Below are 11,195 nucleotides of genomic sequence, written 5' to 3'. Positions count from 1 at the left end.
CTCACTCACACACACACACGCTCTCTCACACACACACTCACACACACACTCTCTCACACACACACACAGTCTCTCACACACACTCACTCTCACATACTCACACACACTCACACACACTCTCACACACACTCTCATACACTCTCTCACACACTCTCTCACACACTCACACACACTCTCTCACACACACTCTCTCACACTGTCACATACACTCTCTCACACAGTAATGCACACTCACACACACTCTCTCACACACACTCTCACACACACACAAATTATCTCACACACTCACACACACACTCTCTTACACACTCTCACAATCATATTTCCACACACACTCTCTCACACTCACACACACATATACTCTCACGCTCACTTTCACACTCACGCATACTTTCACACACACACTCACACACACACTAACTCACACATACATATCATCTCTCATACTCTCTGACACACACCCACACACCTATTCTCTGACACACTCTCAAGCACACACTCACTCACACACACTCTTTCCCACACACACTCTCACACTCACATGCACACACACTCTCACAAACACTCTCTAATACACACACTCTCACACACACTCTGTTCTCACACACTCACACTTCCTCATACGCACTCTCACAAACACTCTCTAACTCACGCTCATAGTCTGTCAAACAGGTGCTCTCTCACACTCCCACACACTCTCTTACTCGCACACACTCTCTCTCAAACTCTCTCACACACACATATAAACACTCATATACACTCTCACAAATTCACACGCACACTATTTCACACTCACACACACACTCACACACATTCACACATACTCTCTCACACTCACAAACACACTCTCTCACACACTCTCTCACACACTCTCTCACACACATATACACACTCATATACATACTCTCTCACACACTCTCACAAACACACTCTCTCACACATACTCTCACGCACTCTTTCACAAACACACTCTCACACACACACTCACACACACATATACACACTCATTGAACATAGAACATAGAAAAATACAGCACAGAACAGACCCTTCGGCCCACGATGTTGCGCCGAATTTTTGTCCGAGATTAAGACTCATATACATACTCTCACACTCTCTCACACACGTTCGCACAAACTCTCACACACACTTTCTCCCGCACGTACATTGAACAAAATTGATCGAAGAAACGGATATCTTTAAAAACCAAGGAGCAATTTCAAGGGGCATTTCTGTAAAGTCCGGAGCACCCCAATAATGTGCACCATGATTTCACAGCTCTTCCGCCGCTCAGCAACCCACCTTACTCAGTCTGGCCCCAGTCTGACCCCAGTCTGGCCCCAATCTGGTCCCAGTCTGACCCCAGTCTGACCCCAGTCTGACCCCAGTCTGGCCCCAGTCTGGTCCCAGTCTGGTCCCAGTCTGACCCCAGTCGGACCCCAGTCTGACCCCAGTCTGACCCTAGTCTGACCCCAGTCTGGCCCCAGTCTGACCCCAGTCTGGCCCCAGTCTGGCCCCAGTCTGGCCCCAGTCTGACCCCAGTCTGACCCCAGTCTGGCCCCAGTCGGACCCCAGTCTGGCCCCAATTCTGACCCCAGTCTGGCCCCAGTCTGGCCCCAGTCGGACCCCAGTCGGACCCCAGTCTGACCCCAGTCTGGCCCCAGTCGGACCCCAGTCGACCCCAGTCTGGCCCCAGTCGGACCCCAGTCTGGCCCCAGTCTGACCCCAGTCGGACCCCAGTCTGACCCCAGTCTGGTCCCAGTCGGACCCCAGTCTGGTCCCAGTCGGACCCCAGTCTGACCCCAGTCGGACCCCAGTCTGACCCCAGTCTGGTCCCAGTCGGACCCCAGTCTGGCCCCAGTCGGACCCCAGTCTGACCCCAGTCTGGTCCCAGTCGGACCCCAGTCTGACCCCAGTCTGGCCCCAGTCGGGCCCCAGTCTAACCCCAGTCTGGTCCCAGTCGGACCCCAGTCTGGTCCCAGTCGGACCCCAGTCTGGCCCCAGTCTGGCCCCAGTCTGACCCCAGTCCGACCCCAGTCGGACCCCAGTCTGGCCCCAGTCGGACCCCAGTCTGACCCCAGTCTGACCCCAGCCTGGCCCCAGTCTGGCCCCAGTCTGGCCCCAGTCGGACCCCAGTCTGACCCCAGTCTGACCCCAGCCTGGCCCCAGTCTGGCCCCAGTCTGGCCCCAGTCTGACCCCAGTCTGGCCCCAGTCTGACCCCAGCCTGGCCCCAGTCTGGCCCCAGTCTGACCCCAGTCTGACCCCAGTCGGGCCCCAGTCTGGCCCCAGTCTGACCCCAGTCGGGCCCCAGTCAGACCCCAGTCTAACCCCAGTCAGGCCCCCGTCTGACCCTAGTCTGGCCCCAGTCTGGCCCCAGTCTGACCCCAGTCGGACCCCAGTCTGACCCCGCGGATGGTCAGAAACCCACCTATCTGACCCACAGCGCAAACTATAGGGATAGGTTGGGAGGGCTCGCCAAGAATGAATGGGAAGGGGGTAGGTGGGTGAATTGATGAAGAAGATGTGAACGGTTTTGACTGGTGTTGCGGGGAAATGATCAAATGAAAAGCACAAACTGCCAACATTCCGCTATTTCCAATTCCCTGCGTCCTTCCTCAGCGACCAGCCTGAAGGGTTAATCTCGAAGATCAAATACCGGGGAGAAACTGAGACTTTGACTGCCTTCAATCGGCCAGCTCGCAACAATTCTTGTACTTCTGCTGTCCTAATTCTCACACAGTTTTCAAGTTATCAAAATCTCCCTTGTCCCCAGCCCTGAGTCTCAGAGCCACCGCGATCCTCCCCGAATCTGATTGAACATCCCGAAAAGGCATCATTGACTCGCAGCCCGGAGCCCCCACTCTGCCAGGGAGGGAGAGAAAGTGGGGGAGGAGGGAGAGAAGGAGGGAGAGTGGGAGGGGAGAGGGGGAGAGGGAAGGAAGGAGGGAGAGATGGAGAGGGAGGGAAGGAGGGAGGGAGGGAGAGAGGGAGAGAGGGAGGGAAGGTGGGAGGGAGAGAGGGAGGGAGGGAGAGATGGAGAGGGAGGGAAGGGGGGAGGGAGCGATAAAAGGGGAGGGAGAGAGGGAGGGAAGGGGAAGGAGGGGGAGAGGGAAGGAAGGAGAGAGGGAGAGTGGGAGGGGGGAGGGAGGGAGGGAAGGTGGGAGGGAGAGAGGGAGGGAGGGAGAGATGGAGAGGGAGGGAAGGGGGGAGGGAGCGATAGAGGGAAGGGGAGGGAGAGAGGGAGGGAAGGGGAGGGAGGGGGAGAGGGAAGGAAGGAGAGAGGAAGAGTGGGAGGGGGGAGGGAGGGAGGGAGGGAGGGAAGGTGGGAGGGAGAGAGGGAGGGAGGATGGAGAGGGAGGGAAGGAGGGTGGGAGGGAGAGAGGGAGGGTGGGGGGGAGAGAGGGAGGGAGGGAGGGAGATGGAGAGGGAGGGAAGGAGGGTGGGAGGGAGAGAGGGAGGGGAGAGAGGGAGAGGGAAGGAAGGAGTGAGGGAGAGATGGAGAGGGGGGTAAGGAGGAAGGGAGAGAGTGAGGGAAGGTGGGAGGGAGAGAGGGAGGGGAGGGAGACTGGGAGGGAGGGAGTACCATTCTCAGGGCTGCGATTGGAGCTGATCCATTCACATGTTGCATTAACATAATGGGCGTATTCTGATGTAAGGGGACGGAGCTGAGCGAGAGCAGCTCAGATGCTTCACAAAACTCCGGCTGGTAGACAGCGTGCGATTGAATCGGGGTGAATGGGCAACAGGTACCGGCCGCTGTGCCCGGCTGCAGGAGGAGCTGGAGCCTGAATCTTCCAGCTTGGAGCAAGGAGGATCCGCACAGGCTCCCTGACCTGCTACCCCATCACCCCCGCAACCCTCTCCTTTGTGCTTTGAAGTGGACTTGATTCAGCCAAAGTGTCTCCACCCTGAGGGCCGCCGACTCTGAGCCTCCTGCACCCCCACCCCCGGAGAGGGGGGTTGGGGGGGGGCAATGACCCTTCTGCCCACACCAGTGTCTGTGCCAACCAGGATGCCGAGGTAACAGTTGCAGTCTGCCGCCAGTGAGAGAGGAGGGGAGGGGTTGGAGGGTAGGGGTGGGGGGTGGGGGGGGGTGGGGGTGAGAGTTTTGCCCGGATCTTTCCCAGCCAGGAGCCATGGCTGCAGAAATGGCCGTGGGACTGGCCAAGTCGGCCGTGGTGAAACTTTCCAATGTGGTTGGCGAGAGAACTAAGCAGCTGAGCGGCGCGATTCAGGAGCCGCGGCGCCAGCGCAGGATCATGCTGGTGATAGTGTGCATTGCTCTGCTGCTGGACAACATGCTGTACATGGTGATCGTCCCCATCATCCCCGACTATCTGGAGAGCCTGAGAACTTACAAAGTGGTCTATGTCAGCTCGGTTTCCAATGGCACCAATGGCTCCTTTATCAATTCCACCCAGAGACCCGTCCGCTACAGGAACCCCAACGCCAATGAGGACATCCAGATCGGGGTGCTGTTCGCCTCCAAGGCCATTCTCCAGCTCCTGGCCAACCCCCTGACCGGCACCTTCATTGACCGGGTGGGCTGTGACATCCCTCTGCTCATAGGGCTCACCATCATCTTCTTCTCCACCATCACCTTCGCCTTCGGCGAGAGCTACGCCATGCTCTTCGTGGCCAGGAGCCTGCAGGGCTTGGGCTCGGCGTTCGCCGACACCTCGGGCATCGCCATGATCGCCAACAAGTACACAGAGGAGTCGGAGAGGAGCGTCGCCCTTGGCATCGCTTTGGCTTTCATCTCCTTCGGCAGCCTGGCGGCGCCCCCCTTCGGGGGCATCCTGTACCAGTTCGCTGGCAAGAGCGTCCCCTTCCTGGTCCTCTCCTTCGTCTCGCTGCTGGACGGCATTCTGCTGCTCACTGTCATCTCGCCATTCAGCAGCCGGACCCGCGAGAACCTGCCCCAAGGAAGCCCCATCTACAAACTGATGATCGACCCCTACATTGCTGTGGTGGCGGGCGCCCTGACCACCTGTAACATCCCTCTGGCCTTTCTGGAGCCCACCATCTCCAACTGGATGAAGCAGACAATGAACGCCAGTGAGTGGCAAATGGGACTAACGTGGCTGCCCGCCTTCTTCCCCCACATCCTGGGTGTGTACATCACTGTGAAACTCGCTGCCAAATATCCCAATTACCAGTGGTTCTACGGGGCAATAGGCATGGTGATTATAGGTGCCAGCTCCTGCATCGTGCCAGCCTGCAGGAACTTTGAAGAACTCATCATCCCGCTGTGCTGCCTGTGTTTTGGCATAGCGCTGGTGGACACTGCCCTCCTGCCCACCCTCGCCTTCCTGGTCGATGTACGACACGTGTCTGTCTATGGCAGTGTCTATGCCATAGCTGATATCTCCTACTCTGTTGCCTACGCCCTGGGCCCTATTGTGGCTGGTCAAATCGTCCACAATCTGGGCTTTGTGCAGCTCAACCTGGGCATGGGCTGTGCCAATGTCCTCTACGCTCCTGCCCTCTTGCTGCTCCGGAACGTGTGCCAAATGAAACCCTCTCTCTCGGAGCGGAATGTCCTTCTGGAGGAGGGGCCCAAGGGGCTTTACGACACCATCAGGCTGGAGGAGCGTCAGGCCAGTAAGAAGGGCTACGGCAGCTCGGTGGGTAACTACCCCACGGCCGGGGTCCTGGATAGCTCCGGGATGGAGGTCTCCACCAGGAAGCAGATCCTATCCGAAGACGATTCATCGGGGAGTGATTACAGTTAACCTAACACCCCCTCCAACAGCCAAACCTTCCAAGGACATTAGCGAATGAAATGCAGCATCTCTTTGCCCGTCTGTAATGTAGTAAATGTCTAATATAAGCCAGAATTGATGTAATCATTACTGCGAATTACTTTTGTATAATTTATGTAATTGCTTACTTCATGGGTCTTAAGGGGATGGAGAACGTGATCAAGATGGAATTGTTATGATCTGTATTCAATCAAAAATCCAGCACTCCAAACTAATTCCATTGATCACGAATATACTTAAATGATGTCCAGTGCTCCATTAGCTCGACCTGTTTCGGTGTGTGAGAGTGTTAGGTTGTACCTCTGTGTGAAAAGTAAATAGCATATGTATTTTAAAAAGATTAAAAACCCATGTAAACATTCAGGGATCTGACGGGAAACATTATATTGTATATACTGAGCTCTGTTCTCCCGGGGATTTGAATTGATGCAGAGGTGATCGTCTATTTTATTTTCTTTGAGATGAATGTGTAGGATTATATGGACCACTCTGCGCTGCTATGTCATAAATACAATGTCAGATTAAAGTCTGGATCAAGGTTTGGTCTCCTCTTTCTTTCAAAGCATTCCCCTCACATCCACTGCGGTCCCCGCCTCTGCAAGCGGGTAAAGGCATCAGATTCACTGATGCATACATTGTGCTCGTTTTAAAGAAGAACACTCCGAGTTTCACTTTCAATCCACAATGCACAGAAATCAAACTTACGAAAACTTATCCACCCTTTTTTTTTAGAAAAAACGTCCCTTGCCGGTAATTTAGCGAATGCACAGATCGGGAACGATATGGTTAAGGCGCATATTTCACCAACCAGATATGGATAACCCTCGGTGTCTTTTTATATGAATTATATTGCTCGACATTCCCGCTCTGGCAAACCCAACATTGGTCTACCTACGATAGAGGTTCTTATCTGAAACAAGATTGGCTCTCTGGTGACTCCTCAGGATGTCTGTGGGTAACTTCACATTACTGAGGGGGGACAATAAGATGGAGAGAGAGAGAGCATTCACTCTCTCTGTATTCACCCGGCTCGCTATTCACAATTGGTCAGAATCTCCCAACATAGCTGGGGCTGGTTTAGCACAGGGCTAAATCGCTGGCCTTTAAAGCAGACCAAGGCAGCACGGTTCAATTCCGGTACCAGCCCCCCCCCCCCCCCCCAAACAGGCGCCACTGGGATGTGGCGACTAGGGGCTTTTCACAGTAACTTCATTTTGAAGCCTACTTGTGACAATAAGCAATTTTCATTTTCACTTCATTTCAATTGATAAGCTGGAAAACACACGGTTAAGGTGATTGGCAGAGGAACCAGAGCTCACACGACGAAGAATATAAGATTTGTCTTTAAGCCTGGGGTCGTTAGGATTTAAATTGCAATGTCTGAGCTGGGGAACAAACTCCTTAGTATCTCTACAAAGAGAAATGGATGCATATTTGAAGGAGAGTTGGGGTGGGGGGTTTGAAGTGAGGGGTGGACAGGGATAGGGGAGTGGGTCAAACCGTTAGAAAGAGCTGGCACAAACTCGATGGGTCGAATGGCCTCTTTTTACGTTATACCATTCTCCGAATCAACGGGAACGAAGACGATGTGGCCATCTCGGTTTCTCAATGAACAGGTAAAGGTTCACCATTCGTCCCTCGGTTAGAAATAGACGATGACAATATCGAACAGCGAGTTGGACTACTCTACAAAGCGCCAACCTGAAACATACCGTCCAGCCCTGCCCCCAAATCTTCAAACACCCGCAGCCGATCCGCGCTGGGCAGAGAACTCGATTGTTGGCACAGCTGAGATCGAGTTTCACGCCATGATATTAACAGATTTGTCCAGCGCATCATATAATCAGAGATCGGGAATAGGTCACACATTAGACAACCGACACCAACCAATCATCAAATGTGATCTCAGAAGCTGCCAATCCTTTTCTTCCCTCAAAACCTTTGAGCATAAGCGACACTTTTTGAAAATGCATTAAAAAAAACAATTGAAAAGTTAGAATTAAAATGAATAAAGATCTGCAATAAATAGAAAGAATTGTATTTTTGTTTGGGGAGTATCATTAATGGAGAGACAGAGACGCCAGTAAGAAGGTATGACAGTGGGGAAGAAGAAGCTTTGTAAATATCTCCCAATGTTTTACTGGAGTGGCTGGCGATTGATGGAATTAGCCCTAACTGAGCCTTGGGTTAAATCTTCACAGCGCCGCCTTCCATCTTCCCGTGAACAATAATGAAACCTTCGATTAAAACCTAGAACAGCTACATCAATACTCCTTAATCGCGCGAAATTATTTATCGCACACATTCGAATAATCATTCGGGGTCCTTGCAGGCATATACCGGCATAGTTACTCACATTGTCTTGAATAAATCCGTAACATTTGAAATTTGCAACAACAAAAAAAGGCATCAAATTCGATCTGGCTGGTTTTTGGAATGTGCTGTATTTGATATAATGAGTGGGGTCTAAATGTGGACACGTTAAAGTGTGTGCTTGTATATCAGGGCATGGCAATCTCGATTGATTCCAATAGCAGATCTAGGAGCAAACTTTCACAGGGAATTATCCAGGCGCCTTTTGCAAGCTTGTATATTAACACAGCGAGGAGATTACTGTTTTAGCATTTTACTGGTTATTGCCAATAAAATATTCACCTTGTTTTAGACAATGGCCCTTCTCCTTTTAATGGGCAATAGAGTTTTACCTTTGGCAATAGAGTGTCAAGTCATAAGACCCCTCAAATTGGGGAAATGATATGCGCCGGTTAAACACAGCCTACTGTTGCAAACCTAAGCGACTGAATGTGAGGCCAACTTTGCTCTCCACCCTGCTCCCTGTTTTGACCATGTTTAGATCAAAGCAAATTACTACGGATGCTGGAATCTGATCAAAAACAGCAAATGCTGAATAATCTCAGCAGGTCTGACTGTGGAGAGGGAAGGGGGCGAACATTTCCAGTCTGGATGACTCTTTGTCAAAGCCACGAATAGCACTGGGTCGCTTAATGACACCCCACCTCATAAAAGCCTCCAAGTACAGGAGGGGGTTTGATCCTATCCGCATTATCTTCTCAACGATCAGTGCTATGAAACCCACACACACATTTGCATCCTGCCAGGGTCAGATATTGGGGAGGCGCATGTGCCCCCGGACTGTGGCCAGTTTAGTCTCCAGTGTCAAATAGATGGACGGGGTGCCCGCGCATGATGCCTTCGCGTTGTGTGTTCGGCGAATAGGGAAGAGGGGCGGTCTGTCCTGCTTTCAGAGAAAGTATATCCGCGTTCCGCACTCACACACACACCTCTCCCCAGTCCTCCACCGCGTCTCACTCACAAGAGTGGACAGGTCAAGATGGGTACGAAATGCGAGCGGACTGAGAGAGTTTTCTGTGGGACACAAACCTAAGTTTCCCCAGAGGATGGGGTTGGGAAGGGGATCTCTGGGAATCCGCCGCTGATAAAGGTACGGATAACTCGGTAAGTTTGTAAAATCCACTCTGAGAATAAAGTAGGGGGCGAGTGCTGAGTCGCAGGATATTGTAAGTTCCTGAATGGATTGGTAAAGACCCTCGATTTGTGCGCTTTAAAAGTTGATTGATCTGAATTTTCCTGTGTGCTGTCCTTCAGAAAGCGCTTCATTTCTTACACCCTCGCTCACTCTACTGTGTAGACAGGGAAAGATGTTTTTAATTATATTGTGTGGCTGTTAGGTTGAAGGAATGGATTTAATACTGGCGACTCTCTAACAGTTCCTTAAATATTATTCTGCATGCTTTCGATTCATTGTCAATTAGGGATTGGTCCTGACTAGATTCTTGTTGGTTTTCCTGTAAAAGTGGATAATAATGAGGTTGAATGTCGGGGCCGGGAAACAATCTGGAGTGATTTGAGGTTAGGGGAGGAATATACTTTACTGCGATTTCTTTTGACGAGCGGTGGTCTAATCTTTCATCCTTTGTTGTGAGGTCTCTTTGCTCTCTCTCTCTCTCTCTCTCCCCATAAACAGGAGTTGGCTGACCCCGTGTGCCGGTTATTCGCCTCTTCCTTCCAGAGCAGGACCATGCCAGTCCTCAACAACCCCACCCAAGACTCGGCCCGGCCCAAGACACGCCGGAACAGCTGCGTAAGTCCAACTTTCCAACCCCTCAGCCTCAGCCAGGAGCACAGGTTACCATGGCCTTTAACATGTTGGCAGAATTTTTTTCATGGAACGTTAGCTGAGTGCTGTACCTAAACTAAAATGGGCTCAGTAACCAGCCCCTCTTGGGCAGCCCTGTAGCCCCCCCCCCCCCTCCCCTCCGCGGGGGGTGAACAGGGAACATTAGTTCTATTTTCGATGTAGCGGTGAGATTTGTCCTGAAAGATACAGTGAGGGAGCGCAGTTAAGGACTGATTGAATAATCAGAGACCTTCTGGCAGGATTGAATAATGGACAATCCTCAACCATTTCCTGGCAGGATTTGGGCTCAGTGGTTAGCACTGCTGCCTCACAGCTCCAGGGTCCCAGGTTCGATTCCAGCCTCGGGTCACTGTCTGTGTGGAGTTTGTACATTCTTCCCCTGTCTGCGTGGGTTTCCTCCTGGTGCTCCGGATTCCTCCCACTGTCCAAAGATGTGGTGAGGTGGATTGGCCGTGCTAAATTGCCCCTTAGTATCCAAAGGTTGGGTAGGGATAGGGAGGGGAGGGGGGGACCTAGACAGGGTGCTCTTTCAGAGGTTCGGTGCAGAATCGAAGGGCTGAATGGCCTCCCTCTGCACTGTTGGGATTCTGTGATTCAATGGTGCAATATTATTTCGATTTGTTAGACTTCGTCCAGGAGCTATGGAAATAAAGCAATGACCTGTAGTCAATATACGATCTCAAGTCTCCTGGATAGTTATCGAAACGGGAAAGTGGGTTTTGTGATGTAAATGGAGGGGGGGGGGGGGTCCGAAATGGCTGTGGGTGTCAGGAGTAGCATGAGAACTGGCAGCATGAAGGAAGGAGCGGACCCCCAGAGGACTTGTTCTTTACTGTCCCAATTCAGCGTCTTACTCAAAAGGTGTCTGTTGCCCCTCTCCTCAATTCCTTTGCCCCAGGTGCTGCTCAAGCTGCCGGTGCCCCCTCTGCAGGAGACCTTGGACAAGTACCTGAACTGTATGAGACACCTGGTCACAGAGGATCAATACCGAGTCACCAAGGCCATCGTTGAAGGATTTGGCGCCCATGGGGAGGTTGGAGAGACGTTGCAGCAACACTTGCTAAAACGAAGAGAAAGCACAGCTAACTGGGTAAATGGCGTCGGTGCATTTCCATTAAGAGATGTGCCTTATGTATTTCCTTCCTCGGGAGTGTGCGAGTAAACATAACTCTTAGGGAATGCATATATTGATAAAGATATTCAAAATATCTGCTTTGCAATGCCACTCGTGTCGAAAATGGTTCTTGTTGC

At 52.0% G+C, this 11,195-nt stretch overlaps 2 protein-coding genes across 3 annotated transcripts in view; both read left to right on the top strand.

Annotated features, from left to right (window-relative positions):
- Positions 1-4,101: 4,101 nt before the first annotated feature.
- slc18a3a (solute carrier family 18 member 3a) lies at positions 4,102-6,302 on the top strand. Its single transcript, XM_038782913.1, has one exon. It carries the CDS (start codon positions 4,136-4,138, stop codon positions 5,732-5,734), a length of 1,599 nt encoding a protein of 532 aa, XP_038638841.1. The 5' UTR covers positions 4,102-4,135; the 3' UTR covers positions 5,735-6,302.
- A 2,628-nt stretch (positions 6,303-8,930) lies between these two features.
- chata (choline O-acetyltransferase a) overlaps positions 8,931-11,195 on the top strand; it is a 42,171-nt gene continuing 39,906 nt past the window's right edge. Inside the window, exons 1-3 of one of the 2 annotated variants that reach the window (XM_038782912.1) lie at positions 8,931-9,227; positions 9,771-9,887; positions 10,843-11,034. In XM_038782912.1, the coding sequence (XP_038638840.1) occupies positions 9,825-9,887; positions 10,843-11,034 (255 nt within the window). In that variant the 5' untranslated portion in view covers positions 8,931-9,227; positions 9,771-9,824. Of the gene's footprint in view, positions 9,242-9,770; positions 9,888-10,842; positions 11,035-11,195 lie in introns of both variants that reach the window. The other variant, XM_038782911.1, reaches the window with a different exon arrangement.

This window comes from Scyliorhinus canicula, chromosome 22 (genome assembly GCF_902713615.1).
Source record: "Scyliorhinus canicula chromosome 22, sScyCan1.1, whole genome shotgun sequence".
NCBI lineage: Eukaryota > Metazoa > Chordata > Chondrichthyes > Carcharhiniformes > Scyliorhinidae > Scyliorhinus > Scyliorhinus canicula.
Note: the sequence above shows the minus strand (reverse complement) of the source record. Positions and strands in the feature narration are given on the sequence as shown.

Coding starts and splice junctions, on each gene's coding strand:
- slc18a3a (XM_038782913.1), top strand. CDS start 4,136: ATGGCTGCAGAAATGGCCGTGGGACTGGCCAAGTCGGCCGTGGTGAAA.